We start from the raw sequence: 21109 nt of genomic DNA, 5'->3' as shown, positions 1-21109 counted from the left end.
TGGACCCGTTTCCCACAGAAAAGAAAACACTGGGAGCCGCAAAACCCGTTTGACATTTAAAATGAAATAACACTGCATACAACGTTTTGTTTTGCCTTTATGCTATGTGTTGCATTTATGAAATTGATGAACTCCTGCAGAGAAAATGAAATTACATTTCTGCATGCAACAAAAACATTTTGAACTCCGAAAAAAAGACGTTGGGTTGAAGGTTACTTTTAAGTAAAATACTCAATGTCTATTTGAGTCCTTCTTGTATTTATGAAAAACGCCAAACTTAAATTTGCCGCCAGGAGCAAACCAAAAATAACGTCAGCCAGCTGTCAACCTGAAAAATAAAAGGACTATTTCACTGAACAATGAAAACATATGAATATACAAAATAATAGGCAATTAAAATATTTATCATACTTGTTCAGGTTGACTCATACCTGACAATGCAGTCGTATTCAGTAGGGATGGATCGATGCTTAGGGGAGTGACCGGGAAGGATAATGTGTTTTTTTTCCTCTCTGAACTCACAGAAGCGTTTCCCAAACGATGTTTGCATTGCGATGATTGCAGAATGTAAATACTCCGAATTTATCATGTCGTGACATTGTTTGAACTCTCTCAAATTGGGGAAGTGAGACCATGTGCCTTTCTGTAAATCTCTGGCAAGCAACGTCAACTTGCGCTCGAATGCCAAAACATCCTCCAACATGTGCAGGGCTGTACGTCCTTACCCCGTTGAAGAGCTGTGTTCAGCGTGTTCAGGTGCGCTGTCATGTCTACCATGAAGTGTAGCTTTTCCAGCCACTCTGGCTGTTCCAGCTCAGGAAAGTTGAGCCCTTTGCTGCCCAGGAAAGTTTTCACTTCTTCCAGATACGCGACAAAGCGTTTCAGCACCTCCCCTCTGGACAGCCAGCGATAAAAACGCGTTGTAGCGGTTGCTACATGCAGTCAGTAAACTGCAGTCAAAGATAGCTTTATTCGAACTAAACAGCCTTGCTTTTAAGCCTCCCTCAACCCGCCCCCCATGGGCGCGGATGCTGCAAAAGACACGTACTCACAAACCCCCGTAGGCTATCTCCCTTAGCCTGAACGCTGGCTAATTGTGAGCCGGTTCGGATGTGTCAGGAAATGGGTCGCCACAACGTCTTATTTAGATTGTACAAGATCACCATAATCTTCGAATTTAGATTTACATTTCAAAAACTAACAAACTAACATAAAATACATTTTAATTAAATACTGACCATGTAGCGGTGTGCTACACGCAGCGCTAAAATTACGACACGGAGTCGGTAACTGCAGTCGAAGGAAAAAACTTTATTCGAAATCTTCAGCCTCACTTTTAAGCCTCTGTCAACCGGCCCCCCATGGCGCAGAGGCTCCAAAGCTCTGTGCTCGCAAACCCCCGTAGGCTATCTAATTGTGAGTCGGTTCGGATGTGCCAGGAAAAGGGTCGCCACAACCAATTATTTCCCAAAGCAACAGGGAGCTGCAGCACAGACGTAAAAGAGCCACATGTGGCTCCGGAGCCGCGGGTTGCCGACCCCCGGGCTAGCCTGTCTCCATTCCTCCTGTAGTCCACAACCAGCTCCTTTGTTTTTGCAACATTGGGGGAGAGGTTTTCCGACACCACTTTGTCAGGGTGTTGACTTCTTCTGTCAGCAGCCATATTATTAATTGAGATTAGACCAATCATTGTAATGACATCAGCAAATTTAACTGGCAGATTGGAGCTGTGGGTGGCAACAGTCATGGGTATACAAAGAGAGGGGGCTGTGTTAAGGGTCACAGGGCAGAGGTAAGGGATTCCACTCTTACCACCCGCCAGCAATCTAACAGGAAGTCCAGGATCCACCTACACAACTGGGAGTGAAGGCCAATTACTTATCGATTTAATTAGTAAACATATCAATTGCAAACTATGTACAGAAGAATTAGGTACATAAATTTAGTTAGGGTGCCAAGACTTTTGCACAGTACCGTAGTAATTTTATGTATTGTGTTGACTGCTGTTACAAAAAAATTATGACATGAGAGTAATGATAAACCTGATACAGATATGGGTTTCTATTGTGGACTGAGTGGAAAGTGGGAGGGAGTGGGAAGCACATTCTGTAACTATCAATAAACCAACTGTTTGGATCAAATGACTTTGCCTACTGTCTCAGGGTTGGGTATGCCTGCACCAATGTCACTCCCTGTCCCTGGCACTCCTTATCTGCCACCTGTCTCACACGCTCCACCCTCACCCTGTCCAACATCCTTTGTTCCTGCCAGCTTTACAGACTTGCTCCCCGCTCCATGTTGACAAATACAGTAGTCGGCCCTCATCTGTGGGGCATTGGTTCTGGAACCCCCCCCCCCCCCCGGTGGATATTAAAATTCGCAGATGCTCAAGTCCCTTATTTAACATGTATCAGTGTGGTGGTCTTTAGGACCCAGAGAACCCCGGACGTTATATAACGTCTCTGTGCGGTGGACATTAGGACCTGGTGGCACAGCTCTGAATCCACAGGGTTTCTGTTCACGAAAATAATCACAATCACGATTGAAAATAAGGTGGAAGTACAGTACACACTGTGCAAAAGTCTGAGGACCCTAGCTGTACACATGCACCTAAGACTTTTGCACAGGACTGCAGGTAAAAGCCTTTCTCTTTAGTCAAATACATGGAATATTCCTTATTCTAATCCTACAAGGCTCCTCTTACCTTGTTCTCCAGTTTATCAATGGCTTTATCATGAACACAAGAGATTCTGAAAAATGTTGAAAATCCAGATCAAATACACACACACACACACACACATACAAAATGCTAGGGAAACTCAGCAAGTCAGACCTAATCATTGGGGTAGAGGAATGAACAGTTGATGCTTTGGGCAGAATCCCAAAGACAGCCAATTTCTTTTTCCCAGGGTAGAAACACCAGAGCATTTAGGATGAGAAGAGATGGGTTTGGGGGAGGGTTGTAGTTTTTTTTGCACAATGTTGGGTGTTAGGAGTGTGCTGGCAGGGGTGGATGAAAGATGGACTTTGATCAGAGGAAGAGGAAGTATACATCAAGCATAACAGCTGGGATCAAGAGATGCTTAAGACAGAAATCAAAAAGGGAAGGTTAAATGAGGACACAAGATGGCTTAAGTTCTTAGAATCCTATTATTAAGAGCAAACTAGACAGAGCATAGGTTCCTTTAAGGATTAGTGTGGTCATCTACATGTGGAGTAACAGGAGATGTCTTAAATGAATTCACAGAAATGATATCTTCGACATACCCATTATGAGGTACTAGGAACTCCCAAAGTGCATAGAACGCAGAACGGTGCAGCACAGGAACAGGCCATTCAGCCCATGATGTTATGGCTAAGTTTGCTGTTGATACAAAGTGGAGGGGCCTCCACCTATCTTTGTATCATCAGCAAACTTAGCCACAAAGCCATCTATTCCATAATCCAAATCGTTGATATACAACGTAAAAAGCAGCAGCCCCAACATGGACCCCTGCGGAACACCACTGGTAACTGGCTGCCAACCAGAATGGGATTCCTTTATTCTCACTGTTTCCTGCCAATCAACCAATGCTCTATCCACGTAAGCAAGGGAAAAAGTTGCTTAGGCCCTAGTAGAGATATTTGTATCTTCATCAAGTACTGGAAGACTGCAGGGTGGCTAATGTGTCCTTAAGGTGGTCTACTGGGACAAACCTGGGAATGACAGACCCACAAGCCTGACCTCAGTGGAGGGAAAGTTATGGAAGATATTCTGAAAGACAAAAATGTAACTGCATTGGGAAAGGCAAGGACTGATTATGGATAGTCACCATGCTTTCATGTGTATTACAAAAGTGTTTTCTTTTAAAAAGTGACCACAAAGATTAATGACAACTTAAACAAGTTTTTGATAAAAGTCTCACATGGTAGGCTGATCTGGACTATCAGATCACATGGAATTTATGATATAGTCAATTGGATACTAAATTGGCTCAGTGGTAGGTGTCAGAAGGTTGTTACGCAGATTAGAGGCCTGTGACCAGTAGCATGCCACAGGAATTATTGCTGGGTCCTCTGTTTGCCATCTATATTAATAATTTCAATTAGGAAGTTTGCAACTGACACCAAATTGGTGGGATAATGGACAGCAAAGAAAAATGTCTAAGATACAGTAGCATCTGGATCACCTAAGAAAGTGGGCAAGGGAGTGGCAGATGAAATTTAACTCAGTGCAGCAATTTGCAGTTAAACCAGTAAATGGCAGGGCCCTGAAGTGTATTGTGGAATGGAGACCTAGTGGTACAGGTATACAGTTCCCTGAACGTGGCAGCACCAGGAGACAGGATGGTGAAGGTGACTTACCTTTAGCAATCAGGACATTGAGTACACAAATTGGAGAGACCTCTCTTGAATTATGTACAGATCTTGTCACCTGCTAAAAAGGGTGCAGGGACTTATGGGGGACACAGAGGCTGAGAGGTGACCTTGTAGAGGTACACAAAATCATGATCAACATTGATAAGGTGGCTGATCATTGTCCCCCCCCCCCCCGTAAAACGAGTTTTATGAGATGTTATGAGGGCAACTTAAATTCCCTCATAATGGTGGGTATATGGAGGAAGAGGGTTGGTAAACATTTCAGACATCCCTCATTCCTGGAAACCAAACACTACACTTGTCCTCTTCTTTCTTCTCTCCCCTGCCCCCCATTATCCAGGAACTCCTCCAATTCCCTCTGCAAGACTGTGCCTCAGAACCACATCCTTACCCATGTCACTGGTGCAGTTGACTTGTGGTAATAACACTATGCTTTACCCCCCCCCCCCCCCCCCAACATGTGCACAGGTTGCTGAGCGACTTTAACCAGGCATTATCTAGACAGCACCATTCTACAGTCAAATTTGTTAGTGGATCTGCCACCTTAATTTTTATTTTTAACCAGGCTTGCAAAATAAGTATAACTTCAATCACCACTGGTTCCATAACCTCACTTTCAAGGACTCTTTACAACTCAAATTAGTATTTTCTTTGCACATTGGTTATTTGTCTTTATGTAGTTTTTCATAAATGCTATTGTATTTTTCTGTAAACTCCTGCAAAACTCAAGATAGGATAACAGTGGTAAACAAAGTAAATTATTGAAGTATGTGAACCATCTATTGTGACATGAATTTGATTGTGGCTGTGCTCTGATTTGTTAAATACTTTCACCTGAGAAGTTAAAATTTTGCCCATGTCTCCACAGTACTGGCGACTGACCCGAGTATTACCAGCATTCCATATTCCTGTTTGTACCTTTCTTGAAGGTCAGTGCTGGAGAGACTTTCTTCCACTGGTTAAGGCAGTAGGTGTTGGTTCACAACTATACAGTCAGTATTAATTTGTGTGTGCATTTAGCTTCTTCCAGTTCTTGGACCCTCCATTTCAGAATGTTTGTCCAATAAAGATTGGCTTTGTCACATGTACATCGAAACAGTGAAATGCAACATTTGCAACAATGACCAATGCAGCTAAATGATACACTGGGCCAGCCTGCAGGTGTCACTGGGGTTCTGGCACATAAGCATGCCCACAATTTAGTAATCTTTATATCTTCAGGATGTGAGAAGAAACCCATCTGGTCACAGGCAGAACTCCTTGAAGACAGCAGCAGGAATTGAGCCCCTATCACTGGCACTGTAAAATACTGCCATACCCTACCATATTGCCCTGTATAGAAGCAGTTTGCTGCTCCAAAACACAGGAATTCAACCCACCTGTCACAGAATCTGCAATGTAGCAATTGCAACTGAAGCAGAACTATTGCAGAAATTAGCTAAACACAATTAAAGACATACCTTTATTGCATTCCAAATAGCTGCACAAGTGAATTGAATCAGCTTGCTGCTCACTCAGCATACTGAAGGTTATGATCAGGACCTCATTGGAATCCCAAACTTGTTGGCATTTACCAAACAAAAGTTGCATTGCCTTGGGTAGATTGGTCTTGTCAGAAGCCAAGAGCAGGGCAGAGGCTTCAAGGACTCAAATCATCAGTGCCAACCAGTAGCTCCATGTCTCAGTAAATCCAAGTGTGCTCTTCATCTGCATTTCCACTGAACACTCATTGTTTAGCTCTTCCACAGACTTGGGACTCACATTATGAGCAGTCTCCTAACCCAATCAGATTAGACAAGTAGATCTATCCTTTCTCAATTTGCACTTTCACATTCAGTGAGTTTTACAATCTTCCCATCATTTGTCCATCCAATTTTCAATCCACAAACTTAAGTACTACATGTTTCCTGCAACTAACTTTGCCTTTAAGCCTCTGGCAGAGCTATTCAACCCCAATGTAATCATAAATTATCCTACAACCAAAACATATATACAAAAATTAAGTCACTCAATGGGTCCTCCTATGGCCGGAGTCACAAATATAGTTTAGAGCTTCATCTGTACTTCAGGCTCCTCTGCTATTGTTTAAAATGTTGCTTATGGACTCTGCAGCTGTCTCCTCTTCCCCCCCCCCACCCCCCATTTCAGAAGCCATGATCCTTTAGTATAATACAAATATCAACCTCTCAAGATCTTGCACTTCTCATCTACCAAATTAGAAATGCAAGCCTAGCCAGCCCAATCCTTTGGAGTCCAGACCAGTAAATATGAACATTTCCAATACATTAAAAGCCTTGAACTGTACACAGATGTAATCTCCCTAGAATACTCATTTTCTTTAGAAAACCCTGGATCTTTGCTTCCACCACGCTAGCAATCAGCAAGTTCCACTAGCCACTGCGCAAGCCTGTTCCTCTCCATTTTACCCAAAACCCCTTCCCCAAACTCTTGAAAAATGGGTCCTTTTGTTTACCTGTTTAAATCATAACAGCCTGTAAACAAACTGCTACTCTTCTGCTCCAAGGGGAAATGACTTACCTGGCAACCAGAAAAACTTGGAACTATTCTGATCAACTTTTCCAATTCCCCAAGACCTTGCTTTCCAGCTTAGTAACCACAATTGCACTTAGTGCAACAGACCAGAAGCATTCAATTCATTCACGCTGAACGAGATGCCTACTCAAGCTATAAACTATTTTCCCTTATCTACACATCTGTCAGTCTTTTAAAATGTGCTATACTTGTACAATGCTTTGTGACCCACAATGGGCTTTAAAAATACTCAGCCTAAAAGCACAATTGTTGTGTATGAATACCAAGATCTCACATGATTTGACTTCCCAAATGTCCTGATCCACAATGTGCTGGAACTTTTAGGTTCCCCTGCCATTTGTCTGTTAACCAATTTATCACAAATCAGAGACTGCTAGACAAGCTCTCAATTGAGAAAATGCTCTACTTAATGGTGCTCCTACCAAGTTTAGAAAAGTCAGGAAAGTTAATAGAAGTGAGTCACAACTGTTTAACACTCTTCCTTTATTGTAATGACACTTGATGTACGTTTGACATTGGATTTTTGCAGCATTTTTTTTTTACAAAAATTCACAAGAGTTTTTCCTGAAACATTTTTTTTTTATCAAAGGCAACATTTTTACTTTTCTTAAAAATCTAGAATCTTAAGTTTATTTGCACTTTACCACCCACCCCCCCCCCAAATGCAGACATGTACAGTTGCCCACCCTCCCCATTTAGAAGCTGCAGTGAACCATTTGTCAAAGATACAATTTATCATACTGAAGAAAATTTCTTAATGGAGCTGGTAAATAGCTGGAAAAAGCACCTCTTTTAGAAGCCATGGCTTAATGTACCCAATAGACCAGTACAATTAACCTGGAGGCTCAGTCTGTCTTTAAATCAATTTACCTCACTGAAGCTGATGCTGTGACCTGAGTCTTAAGGCAGTCACAGCTCTTCAGAAGCACCATCGTCTTTTTTTCGTGGAACTGGGCCTGAAAGACCAGGACAGATCAGGGTAATGTTGTAGCTGTTTCATCAAGACTGCTAGAAAATTAAACCTGTAGTAGAGACTACAGCTTAAAATATAGGACTGAAAGTCAGAGGATGTAACAGTCAAAATTGAGGGAAAATGGCCATTCTTACTGGATCAAGATAGTTCTCTACTGCCAGGTTAGTTTCCAGAGTGGAAATCTGTTCATTTTGCCCAAAAGGAATGTAGGTCAGTCACCCAAAAGGGAACAGCATTGAATCATTTCTCCCTCCCAAAATCTACCATTAAACTGATTTAGTAATCTGGGAATATCCACCAGCCAGATGTCTAAATCGGAACCAAAAACAAAAATTGCATATTTGAGGTATATTTGGAACTAGCAGCCCCATGAAACAAGGGCAAAATATGAGCAAGAATGCTACTGGGATGGAGATGCAAGAGGAATGCCCCTTTGCCACAAATCCTGGGTTTCCTCAAGGTCCAGTCAATTAGTAATCAGATGTGCTCTAGCACTGTCCCTGCAGACAGGATGGAGGTGGAGAAACAGACCACAGCAAGCCCTGAAGGTTGTGAGCAGATGGATTTTGTAATTAGATCTAGAAACCAAGCAGAGCCATATAGCCCTGGTTTGTACTTGTACTGGTCTACCAATGGGGGAAAAACATTGTACAGCACAATAGAATGGTCAACTCTCCTCTGATCCTGGGATCTAAACACTGGCAAGGCTTAGGCTTCCATTTCCAACCCCTAAAGAATTCTTATCTTACAAAATCAAGTATTCCAATTCCACATAACCAGATCAGAAGCACAGGAGAGTCAACAGCAGAAATGTTACTCATGCCCAAAGCAATGGATGGCCCTTACTTTCAGAACAGAATTTCCATACTGTACTGCAGGAGTTATTTACAGTGCATAGCAACAAATCAGAGGTCATAAAAGTTCCCCTTTCTTCTTACTTGGTCTAAATGAGAAGGGCAAGATAAGTATAGGGAAGAGGCAGGCATCGACTCTGAATACATTTGTTCTGCATCTTTCCTGCATTTAGACCAGGTTACAATTCCCCTGAAACAATCAAACTCATCTGGTACATATTTTTAAACATTAGAAGTCAAGTAATTAATCTTAATGAATTAAACTAGCAGACTAACTTTTGTTGCAAGTAACACCCTTAATTTCAGGAGAGTCAAGTTTATACAAATATGAACACACCTCAACACCGAGTTTCAAGTCCAGAGTGTATCTACAGCTATATCCCACCACAGCACAGTAAAAGGGGCAACAGAGAGTTGTGCCCTACCCAGTTACACAGCAAGATTGCATTTAAGGCCTTCAACTGAACTTCTGCCCCATTCACTTTTTCCAAATGCAGGGAGCTTTAAACAAACTCCCATCAAACAAACATGTACCAGAGGAGTTAAATATTTCAAGGGGGTGGCTGGTGAAAACTATGTCTTGGTGCTTCTTGAAAGGATTTGCCAATTCTCTCCCTCCCAAGGATGTGAGTGCTCACTGGAGAAAATCTGAGAGATTGGATAAGAAAGGGACATAGAGGAATTACATTTTGTTTTGGAATTAAGCAGTTAGTTCAGTGCAACTGATATCAGCCAGAAGTCACTCATGGAAAATTTCTGATAGACCAATCGGTCCCAACTTTATGCCATGGATCCCTATCATGGACCCCAGGCTGGGAACCTCAACACACCATTAGAGTGAGGGTTTACATACAGCATACTGCAATCATCTCCCAAAATACATTCCACTGGCTGTAAACCATGACATATTCCCATGGTAATGAAAGCCACAACATAACCCAAAACAATGAACTATGCTGCAACCTGAAAAATAGTCACATCCATTAGGCAAATTGCTCTCAGGAAGTAGTCCATTCTCCTCCGCAAGGGCGGGTGGGAATGACGTGGCTAGTTCCCCTTCAGTGGCCAATGAAAATATGATCTATTGCTTTGTGTAATCCAGCTTTAAATTTTCTCTATATGCCTTTCACCACCACCTTGGATTGAAGACCTACCAAAACAGTAGGAATTTGACAAGTGCAGTATTGCTGGAGGCAATGCCACTATTCTGAACGGTGAAAACCGCTCTTCGATTATTTAATGCATTTCCCTGCCCAGAGGTGCCCAAATCCAGCAAATGCAGTTACAACCCTAAAAATGCTTTATTACATTCGTGAGCCTTATAAAGCAGACTGAAAGAACAGCATGTCAATTTAAAACAACCAAAAAGGCAGTGCTCATGATGGACTAAGCGTCCCCTGTAGAATCTTCCATTGGCTTTAAAAAGAGGAGATGGTCAGGAAAGAGCCACCGATGAACGAAAGAAACAGAAACAGCAGCCAGAAACTGGCTTTGGAAGTCTTAGCTTGCACTGGATTGACGATTCTTGTGAAAGAGGTAAACGGGACGCTGGAATCCTGCCAAAAGAAAAAGTTTAATTGGCCTTTGGGGAAAAAACTCAATAAAAACAATGAATTAGAAAACCAGACGATACCCAGAATGTTGGTTTCTCAGTACAATACAAAACCCATAAATGATTTGTGTAGATTTGTCAATGCCTGGGAACCAGACAAGAAGCATGCCAAAGTAAAATTGTCTTGGACCAAAATTCAGAAACACATTCTTTTACTTTAAAGTCTTCAGCAACCCCTCTGCTGCAACTTCCCACATACAATTTCAGATTATGCCGCAAATACACTTGAAGTATTGGACAAACTTCTATAGAGGTGTAGTGGAAAGTATCAACTGGCTGCATCACAGCCTGGTATGGAAACACCAATGGAGAAGGTAGTGCATTCGACCCAGTCCATCAGAAGTAAAGCCCTTCCAACAATACAGTACATCTGCCTGAAACGCTGCCGCAGGAGAGCAGCATCACCACTCAGGACACGCTCTTTTCTTGCTGCTGCTATCAGGTAAAGGTACAACCTCACAATCATGAAGGGGATAACTTCACTCACTTGCCCTTCCATTGAAATGTTCCCACAACTAATGATCTCACTTTAATGACCAACTCATTATCTCGTTCTCATTATTTATTGAGATTAATTTACATCTGTACTTGTAATGTGTCACCTTCTGCAGTCCAGTTGATCTTTCATTGATCCTGTAATAGTTACTACCCTACAGAATTACTGAGGAAAATAGATCTCAAGGTTGTGCATGGTTACCAATGTACTTTAATAATAAATTTTATTTTGATAGTGAAATGGTCCGGATGTCCAAAGAAATACAATACCTGTACTCAGCTCCTAGTTTACAAACCTATATGATTTTAAAATATGGGCAATTGTTTTGGTAGTTTAGAAACTCCTGTATAAATTCACCCAAAAGCAAGCTGCAATGTTCAATATGGACATAACTAATCATTGTAGAAAGGTAACTGGCTCCCAAATGCCCTCTACATAGCTCAGATACAGGTAGACTGAGTTGATCAACTAATGAAGACATATTTCTGAATTTGGTTAATGTTGCTAAGTTAACACCCTTTTTTGGCATCTTCAAGTTGTGAGGTACTCTACAACACCGATACACACTGTAATTTAAAAGGTAAGCATTCACCTTCTAGTTTGTAATAGGGCTGCTAGTTTCCAACTGGCAGAAAATGCAGGTTATTGCCAAGCAGAACGTACCAAAATCCAAATACTATTAACGCCTACCTTCATAAGGCCTTGCACAGCCACACCATAGCCTAGTGGGGGAAATCACAAGAGATTCAGATGAAGATGGTTCTTTGCCCATTGGATTTCACTCTTGCAGGTACCAACTTTACCGTCCAACCATCCAAAACAGTTCCATTGATCACTCAAGGCAAGTACTTAACCAATGAGACTTGACCACGACTTCCAGGTGGTAATTCCTGGCGTATCTGAAAAGTATTGTCCTCCTCCTGCACCCCACTAGGCATCGTGTACTGTGAGGATCCAAAACAAAAGCAACCCTTCATTTCATTGCTTTTAACCCCGCTCCCAACCCAGAATTTCTGCAAAGTGTTTAGTGCTGGAGGAGGCCACAACCTGTGAGCATACTCCACCCCTCAAAAACCTCACCAGCTGAGCAAGCAATAAAAGAATATTGTTAACAGGATAAGATGCTGCTTTTACCTTTAAGCCCACCCTCTTACCTTTAGATGTGCTTTGAGGTGTTCCCACCAGCTCATAACTGGAAAATCCAACTTCTGGGGACAAAAGATAAGACGTAAACTGATCTGGTTTAAAGATGATTTTATAGTAGTTCCTGTAGATTGTCTCCTGCGGAAGAACAAGTTAAAATAGTGTAAACCATCTGCAGCTGAAAGGAGTAAAGCAACAGGAAGTCAGGTTCACTGGACAGTCCAGATTCCGGACTAAGGTGTTTTGGACCACCAAGCTCACTCTGGTAACACTATGCATAAACCCAGACTTTTAACTCTCCACAGCCAAAATACAACAAGCAAAACACCCAGAAGAAAATTAGACCATCTGTATCCAAATCCATGACACCTGACCTCTTGGTGAGGTCCACAAATGGATAACACCCCTCAATAAATAACTGCCTAAATCAAGGTGCATAGGTCAAAGATTTTGACCTTTATCAAAATCTACATATTTCAGTCAATGTATAAACAACTTCAGCTAATTATAATTGTACACTGACCTGCCTCTGGTGAAGATCGCTGAGGAAAGTTTACTTTAAACATGAGAAAACTGAACAGCATTGTGCATGGGTACAATACTTGCTACTAAAACCTCTGATTCTACACCTCCGCTGCCTTGCGGCCAGACCCACCCATAGGAAAGGCTTCTGGAATAAACCCGAGGAAAAATCCAGAGCTGGGGTCCCTAAGGCAGCTTGATGTTCTTTACAACTTCACTCCGGCAACCTCTGCGATGACACTGGTGTCAAGCTGTATCGGCGCTTGCCCTTCCCTTGGACTAGTGACGTGGAGAGGGGGAACCTGCTAATCTTCCTGCCCAGGAGAGGACCAGTCCACCAGAGGCTCAAACCCATGATCACTGAGATCGACGGCTGCCTACTACTACTAAAACAAACCAGGAGCAGGAGTTCCCAAGCGGAGGTCCACAAACCAACCACGTGCTTAATTGTACTGGTCCATGACATTAAGATTGGGAATCCCTGGTGTAGAGAAATCTCACTGTCCAAGCAGTATCTCAGGAGATAACCCCCAATTTCTTTCTTCCACAGTTGCTGCTGGATGAGATGTATTTCTCCAGAAAAAAAATCAGTAGTGGGTTTACACTGCACATAACCAGTTGAATTTTCTGATTGATAATCTAGATTCCAATCTTATACCATCACTACAGAAATATTAAGTGACAAATCACACTGGGCATTGCACCGATATGAAATAGCACAATTGTCCCGAGTTCATCTAGGGCAGGGGCTCCCAACCTTTTATGCCACAGAGCAAGGGATCAGGATCCAGGAAACGCTGACTAAATGTAATAAAACCAAACATGCAACATTTTGTTTGCCATCTGGGAATTTTAACAGTTTCCAATGTGCTGGGAGGAGCCAGGCTAACAAGACAAATGTTTGTGCGCTACAACTTCATTTTGACTCATTAAATTTGTGGCTTTCCTTTCACACGGGAGTCGTACAAGAACCTTCCAGCAGGCATAACAGCCAAATCAGAAAGATGTGAGTGATACATCACCTCAATTCCTTTACTACTCACGGTCAGGAAGCCAGTCTGAATTGATCCCACCAGTTTCTTTTCTCCCCACCTAACTGGGGAAAATGTCAAATACCAGAAGATATGAATTCAAAGTTGGCTAGTCTAAAGGAGGCTGGCAGAGCCTCCCCCCCCCCCCCCACCCCAAACAGTGGAAGGTGCCTTCAATGGTCTGCCAGTGACAGTGAAAGCACATACAATAGAGAATGTAGGGATTGGAGAGACATTGATCCCATACAGGCAGAAGAGCACTAACATAACTTATGTTTGGCCTAGTGGAGCTGAAGATCCTGATCCTGTACTGATCCTTTTAGAACCAGAGTCCATGCTTGCTGTTCAGCAATAAACCTGTTAGCATGAGCTCACTCCAGGCCCGTGGGCAACACCATGCTAATCCCACAGAGCAAGGTACTGAGGCCATAACCTCTGCAGCACCAGATATCAAGTACAGTCCAACTTGTAGTTCAGTGTGGGGGTGGGGGTGGGGAGAAGAGAAGAACTAACACCCTAACTTTTAAATTGCAATTCTATGATTCCTTGCTTGCTATGTTGGGATTGACAAGTACTTTTTGGCAACAAACTTCTACCGAACCCCCAGAGGAACCCTCCACTGAAGAGTTCAGCGAAGTTTGAGAAACATTGTTCAAAGCTCTTAAAGCACAGGTAGCATCTGCTACAGCCAATTAGTTTTCCTGCACCAATGATAAACTTGCTGCTCCAGGGCGAAGGGTCAATCAAGCCCACTGTGCCACCAGCTGGAGTTGCTCTCAACCAGATAACAGCAGACTACAGCACAAGAACAGGCCATTCAGCCCACAACATTGTGCCAAACCAGTTAAAGAGCAAAACATAATGTCCTACATAATGTCCATATCCCTCATCTTCATATCCATGTGCCTAACCAAACATTTCTTAAAAGCCTCTAATGCATTTGCCTCTACACAGGCAGACCCTTCAGACATTGACCAAAAAAAAAACTTGCCCTTCACATCCCCTTTGAGCCTACCTTCCCCTCACCTTTAATGCATGCCTGCTGTTATCAGCCATTTCAACCCTGGGAAACACTCCAGCTATGCTTCTAGTCTTGTAAACCTCCATCAGAACTCCCTTCAACCTCTGGTGCTCCAGTAAAGAAATCCCAAGTTTATCCAGCCTCTTGTGAAAGCACACGCCCAGCACCCTCTCTCCAAAGCATTAACATCCTTCTTACAGTGGGGCAACTGGGGGAGGGCAGGGGTAATTTTATGTTTAGCTCTAAAAGGAAACTACTGGCAGTGAAAGTTCTCAATTACATCAACTGTACCAACAAAAACCTCAGATCTCCAAGTCCTCCCCTTCATCTCATCCATTCCAATGGAACAAGTATTCAGATGTCACCATACCAAAACCTCAGTGTGCAAAAGCATTAAGCCTAACAATTTACCGTAAGTTTCCGTCGTTTTCCATAGGAAGACCAGGGCTGTGGCTCCAGGATGAAAATCCCGCCCGGCCGCAAATGCCTGTAGATGCGCTTGAACATTCGTTTCAGCCCGTCATCGCCCCAGTTGAGATGAATCCATTTTGTCAGACTCAAGCATAGGATGACATCATATTCTGGTCTCTGCGTTTCCAGCAACTCGTCCTTCTCCAACACGTAGTTTCCCTGTAGGAAGGTGAAAAGGTAGTATGGTCTTCAATGCAGGCTGTCCAACTGTTTTAAAGTTAAAATGTGCAGAGTGTCTGGGACAAGATCAAAAACAATCTATGATCACAAATCCACTGCACATCTAATCCATAATAATTACAGGAAGGTCTTGTTGTTACTCCCATTAGGGAGGTACAGTAGGCTGAAAACAGCTTCCCTTGCAATCCACAAACCCAACCACATTCCTTTCTTGTACTGTGTAACGTATATAGTTTGTTACATCTGTGTAACGCAAGGGGTTTCCAACCTTTACACCATGGACCAATACAATACCATTAAGCAAAGATCTGTGGACCCCAGGCTGGGAATCCCTAGTGTACAAATCTGTAGTTGCACAGGTTTGTCTACTTGCCCAGTAATACAAATACTACCAATAGGTATGAAGGCCATTGCCCTAATGAAGTTAGAAGCTGGACAATTGACCTAGCTTTAAATATGTCCCATTAATTTGATTACACAAGGCTTACAGGCACTACCTTAATTTAAAACCAATCACTGGAGAGAATTACTTATTGCTATATTGCCAACCAAAAACAACTTCCCTCATTCTCTCAGTTGCTTTAAATATACCTCATACTTTTGAGAAGTTTAAAATACATCTGTTTAGAGAAGCTAAATGGTTTCAAGCTTAGAGAATGAACCATTCAAGTGTGGTATCCAAACCAGGAGCATTTGGGAAATGTATCACCCATACAAAATAAATGGAGTAGCTTCATCCTAAAACATGATTTCCAACCCTGGGGTCCAGACCCCTCGCTTATGGCATAAAAAGTTTGGGAACCCCTGGAAGTAGAAGCCAACAAGTCCCAGGTTAGAGGCAAAATTGAAAGTTTGGTATAGAAATTAAGACCAGTTTAACTTGTTGGCAATTAGCAGTCAACTGCAACACCAAGTCATTGATACTGAGGTCAATTTGCGGCAGACTGCTACCAGAGACTCAGACTGAAGCCAGGACTTCTCCACCTAGTCAGCAATTAGTACTGTCTTAACAGCACAGGTAATAGAGCTGCTCCTGCTGCACAGCTCCAGCACTCCAGGTTCAATCCTCACCTCTGGAGCAATGTGATATTTGCACATTTTCCTTTAAACATTTATTTTAAAATAGTTGTAAACTGCCCCCTAGTGGATATGTGATGTGGGATCTGGGAGAGATTACATGATCAGTGTAAACTAGTACTGAACTGACAGTGGACTAGAGTTTTTCCTGCAGTGCTGCCATGCCAATTGCCGGCAGGTAGAATTAATAACTCTGCAATCCACAGTTAGAAACACTGTCAGACCACCCATTCAGCAACCAGCTGATTCCCCAGCCTGGCAGGACCACATCGGGCAATCTGTAGAGCCCCAACACAATTTAGAATCCTTGTACTGTGAAGATACCAAAGGACAACTTTCAGATGCAGCTTTTGCCTTCAATCTCCCAAGATCCATTAGTGGTTAATCTCTGGGAGATATTAAATTCTAAAGTAACGTGTCAAGGATCAAATCCCTCAGACTTTACAATTCAGTACGCAGCCATAGAAAAAATTAACTGCACATCACAAATGTTAATTTCACCAGATTTGGAGAAGAATCAAAAAAGCAAACTGTTCACCGACAACTGGGCATTTCAATTCTACTAAAAGTATATCAAATTAATGAGGGAATCCCTGCCAAACTCATGGTCATAGTATGGTAATTAAATTTGAGTGGTGTGCCTTTTACAATTAAAACACCTACAGTTTTATATCCACTATTGGGAAGTTTGATTGATAAAAGCAAGCAGAAAATCTTTTCCTTGTGAAATTCCAGCAAAAATTGGATTTCAGTGGCTGCTTTTGTCAGCTTTGAAGTTGAAAACATCCCTACCTCATTTAAAAATATTGGTTTAATATACAATTGCCACAAGGGCTTTCAATGCAAAAGCAATGGCCTGTTACAGGGCAAATCAAGTGTGCATAGGTGTTAACTACACCAGTACATCATTAGTTCAGTAGACCAAGCGGTCATCAAATTCCACAATTCGATTAGCAACAAACCAATCTAAGGGTTCACATGCTGGCAGATTTACCCCATGAAACTTCAGAACCTTGAAATCATTGTTTCCCCAACACCCATGACCTACCCTACACTGACAGACCTCTCGGCCTCCAAGGACCTATCGCTAACTGTCAGGAAATGACCACTTTGCAGGAATTAGGGCAGTTTATTCTCATACTTTTCAGTATCAGCAAGGCTAATTAACACCATGTCTTTGAATGAGGGGTCCAGTTGAGCTAATGGACATTTTCTGTGGGAACTGTGGGTCAAGATGGACCCGGTCCCTGGAGCAGCAGGACGATGCTCGCTGTGCACAACGACCTGCTTCATTATAAAAATGTCTTCCATTGGGATTTCACTGCAGTGAACCATTCACCACTCAGAGCAAACTACACCAGTTTTAGCACAGTACACTTGATAAGGCACTTCCAATGTTTAACGATGGCCTTGCAAAAAAACTTAAACCAAAAAGTGTTCAAGTCTTTTGAAAGCAAGTGCACACCAACAGCCAGGCAAACGGGAACTCACGAATGTTAAAGCCTTTATGTAGTGACAGATAAAACTACTTCAAAAAAAAATTCAGCTATTTGCATCTTCTCCAGCCAGTGATATTTACTTTTAACAGGTGGAAGCCCAAAATTTTTCAGCCCAAACAAAAACTGACATCAGTCTACACTTTAGCACAAGTGATAAACAAACTGAGGCTCAACCACCAACACTGCTGAGGTCCTGGACGAAAAGACGATCTTTGCCTCAGTAGACATAATTGCCATAGTGTGAGACAAAGGCTTATTAGAACAGCAGCTATCACCTCTTGGTCTGGAACTTGAGGGGCATTCTGAACAAAAACATTTTGACCACGTAAGAATGGATACAGAAATGTTTCCCTTGGTTTGGGAGGGAAAATGGTGAACACTCCAATGGCAAGAAGTATTTAAATAAATGAAGGTTTCAGATGAAAGGCAGCTGGATTAGAAGATCACTGAAGGAGTAGATATGGAACAGTAAAACAATAACCCATTCATTGTGGCTGTTGGTTCCTCAACCCCTCAAAGCCAGCACATCCTACAAATGCCAGTTTAGTCCAACACTGAACAGACCAGTGTTGGGCAACCAGAGACAACTGGGTAGGTTCATCCTCACCCCCCATTCCTCAAATATTCCCCTGGAACAGCCCAGCACTCACTCCACCCCAGCACTCACTCCACCCCAGCACCCTGACAGTCTCAACCCCCGACACTTTAATGGCCACTCCCCACCCCCTCCGATACTGTGAGTCTGACCCCCCCCCCCCGCCCCCAGCACCCCGACAGCCACTCAGTCACCCTGGTCTCTCCCCACCCCAGCACCCCGACAGCCACTCAGTCACCCTGGTCTCTCCCCACCCCAGCACCCCGACAGCCACTCAGTCACCCTGGTCTCTCCCCACCCCAGCACCCTGACAGTCACTCATTCACCCTGGTCTCTCCTCACCCCGGCACCCTGACAGTCACCCAGGTCTCTCCTCACCCCGGCATCCTGACAGTCACCCAGTCACCCTGGTCTCTCCTCACCCCTGCACCCTGACAGTCACCCTGGTCTCTCCTCACCCCTGCACCCTGACAGTCACCCAGTCACCCTGGTCTCTCCTCACCCCGGCACCCTGACAGTCACCCAGTCACCCTGGTCTCTCCTCACCCCTGCACCCTGACAGTCACCCTGGTCTCTCCCCACCCCGGCACCCTGACAGTCACCCTGGTCTCTCCCCACCCCGGCACCCTGACAGTCACCCAGGTCTCTCCCCACCCCGCACCCTCTCACCTGGACGAAGGTGACGTTGTTGGGGAAGCCGGGCACAGTCTGACGGTCGAGGGCGACGGGCGGCGCGGCGATCGGCCCCTTGCACTTGGCCAGCGATACGGGGAAGCGGCGGCCCGGGGCCCTCGCTTCCTCCGACAGGTAGTGGCGGATGTTGCGGCGGGCCGAGTGGACAAGGCCCCCGTCGATGTCAACTCCGACGATGCGGGCCGGCCGCAGGTCGCGGGCGATGCGCAGCGTGAGGTGGCCCGAGTTGCAGCCCAGGTCGAGGATGTCCTTACCGCGGAACCAGTCGGCCCGCAGGACGGCGAGGCGCGGATCGTCGCCGCGGTCCGGGTTGCGGTAGCCGTAGTACTTTGTGTAGTTCCCGTACTGGAAGCGCCGCTGGCGGCTCGGGAAGCTGGGCGGGCCGCCCTTACCCCGCGGCTTCTCCGGCGTCCATTTCTTCCCCTCCCCACTCTCCTCGCCCTGAGCCGGAGCCGGGGGCTTGCCCGGCTCCGACTTACTGCAAGTCCGCCGCCTCTTGCGGTGCCTGGTCCCTCCTCCGGCCGCCGAGCCCGGCTCCGCTCCCCGCAGCACCGGCGACACGATCTCCTCCCTGCAGTTGATGGCCGTGTTCAGCTCGTAGGGCTCGGGCTCCGCTACCACGTCGGCCGCCGCCGGCCCGGGAGGCTCCTCCACCGGGTGGTGCCCGTGCCGGTGCCGCCGCTTACGGCCCAGCTTGAGCGGCGACGGCGGCACCTCGGAGTCGCGGTTGAGGCTGAGCGGGTCCGTGATGTCGCGGGGCACCAGGATCTCGACCGGCTCCCGGCTGCGACTCGGCAGCGGCGATGACTTGGGCGTCTCGGCGTTGAGCGCCCGGCTCACCTCCTCGTCCAGCAGGCTGTTGAGGTTGAGCGGGTCGAAGATGTTGCCGCCCAGCAAGAAATTGCTGGGCAGCACCGGGTCGCAGTCCGAGGCCGCCCGCTGCCGCCGCTGCTGCTGCTTGAAGCCCGGGTGCTTGAAGCCGGAGCTGATGCTGCTGTGGCGCCGCTTGCAGCCGCGGGCCTGCAGACCGTTGCGGGGCCGACTCAGCTCGGCTCCGGGAGGAGCAGGAGCCGCCGCCGCCGCCGACTCAACCACCCGGTCGCCTTCCACCACCTCCTCCGCCACCTTGGACAGGTACTCGGGCTTGAGCAGGGTGCCGCTCCCGTCCTCCAGCGGCTGCTGCTTCTTCTTCATCATCATCATCATCGGGCTCATGCACGCTTCCTGCCGGCCTCCCCCGGCCCATGCACGGCCCCCTGTCCTCCCGCCTGCCCTCCCCCTGGTCCTCGCCGCCGCCGCCGCCGCCAAACTCGGGCTTCCCCCCTTCCGCCTGCGTCGCCCCGCCGCGTTTACGTCCAACTAACGGAATCCCACGTCGCCGGTGACGTCGCCACGTCTCATCTGCATAAATGAATTATTCATATTCCGCCACCCAGCGAACAATCAATTCAGCCCCTTCTCGCTTCTTCTCCTCCTCTTCCACCACGGGAGGATTTTTTGTTGTGTTTATCGACTACCTCTCTTTTCCTCCACTTGACAGTTTTTTTTCCAGCAAAGAAAAATCCAAAATGGCAACTTTAAAAGGTTCAATTGTCAAGTTTGTGGAACTTATAGGGTGCAGACATAAATCCTGCGCCGGCGGCTCGTGTTCGGATAAAGCAGCACGACTGTTTCTCTTAAAAAATAAAAAAAACACTTTGAAAGCTGTTTCCCTTCTTAAAGCCTGACTCCTCGAAACAGCCCTGCAGCCACAAACGCACACTCGCTCTGTCTCCTTAGACTGCGCTTGCGTCTATTTTTATACTAGGCTTGGACCTCGTTTTTCTTGACGGACGTGGCCTTTCACCAATGGACACCCGAGTAGACGAGGAGACCGTTCCAGGTGGAACTCCGCCTTCCACACTCAACCAATAATCGTTGACATTGTGGGAGGGGGCTAGCTCCTCGGGAAGATAGGAGTCTAGTAAGAAAATATTTTTTAATTTACTTCTGCGGTTCTAGTTTTTCACCCACTTTCATGGAAATATTTT

General features: G+C 45.1%; 1 protein-coding gene across 2 annotated transcripts; it reads right to left on the bottom strand.

Moving 5' to 3' along the window:
• Positions 1 to 1291: 1291 nt before the first annotated feature.
• On the bottom strand, positions 1292 to 20373 carry LOC132396925 (7SK snRNA methylphosphate capping enzyme-like). Of its 2 annotated transcripts, XM_059975030.1 has the most exons (5): positions 19056 to 20373; positions 14976 to 15194; positions 12002 to 12128; positions 11538 to 11569; positions 1292 to 10295 (listed from the first exon to the last, which is right to left on the bottom strand). In XM_059975030.1, exons 1-5 carry the CDS (start codon positions 20292 to 20294, stop codon positions 10158 to 10160), a joined length of 1755 nt encoding a protein of 584 aa, XP_059831013.1. In that variant the 5' UTR covers positions 20295 to 20373; the 3' UTR covers positions 1292 to 10157. The 2 variants fall into 2 exon arrangements, with proteins under 2 accessions (XP_059831013.1, XP_059831014.1); XM_059975031.1 differs by lacking the exon at positions 11538 to 11569.
• Positions 20374 to 21109: the final 736 nt, after the last annotated feature.

This window comes from Hypanus sabinus, chromosome 7 (assembly GCF_030144855.1).
Source record: "Hypanus sabinus isolate sHypSab1 chromosome 7, sHypSab1.hap1, whole genome shotgun sequence".
Lineage (NCBI taxonomy): Eukaryota > Metazoa > Chordata > Chondrichthyes > Myliobatiformes > Dasyatidae > Hypanus > Hypanus sabinus.
The sequence above is the reverse complement of the archived record's forward strand: the minus strand, read 5'-3'. Positions and strand labels throughout refer to the sequence as shown.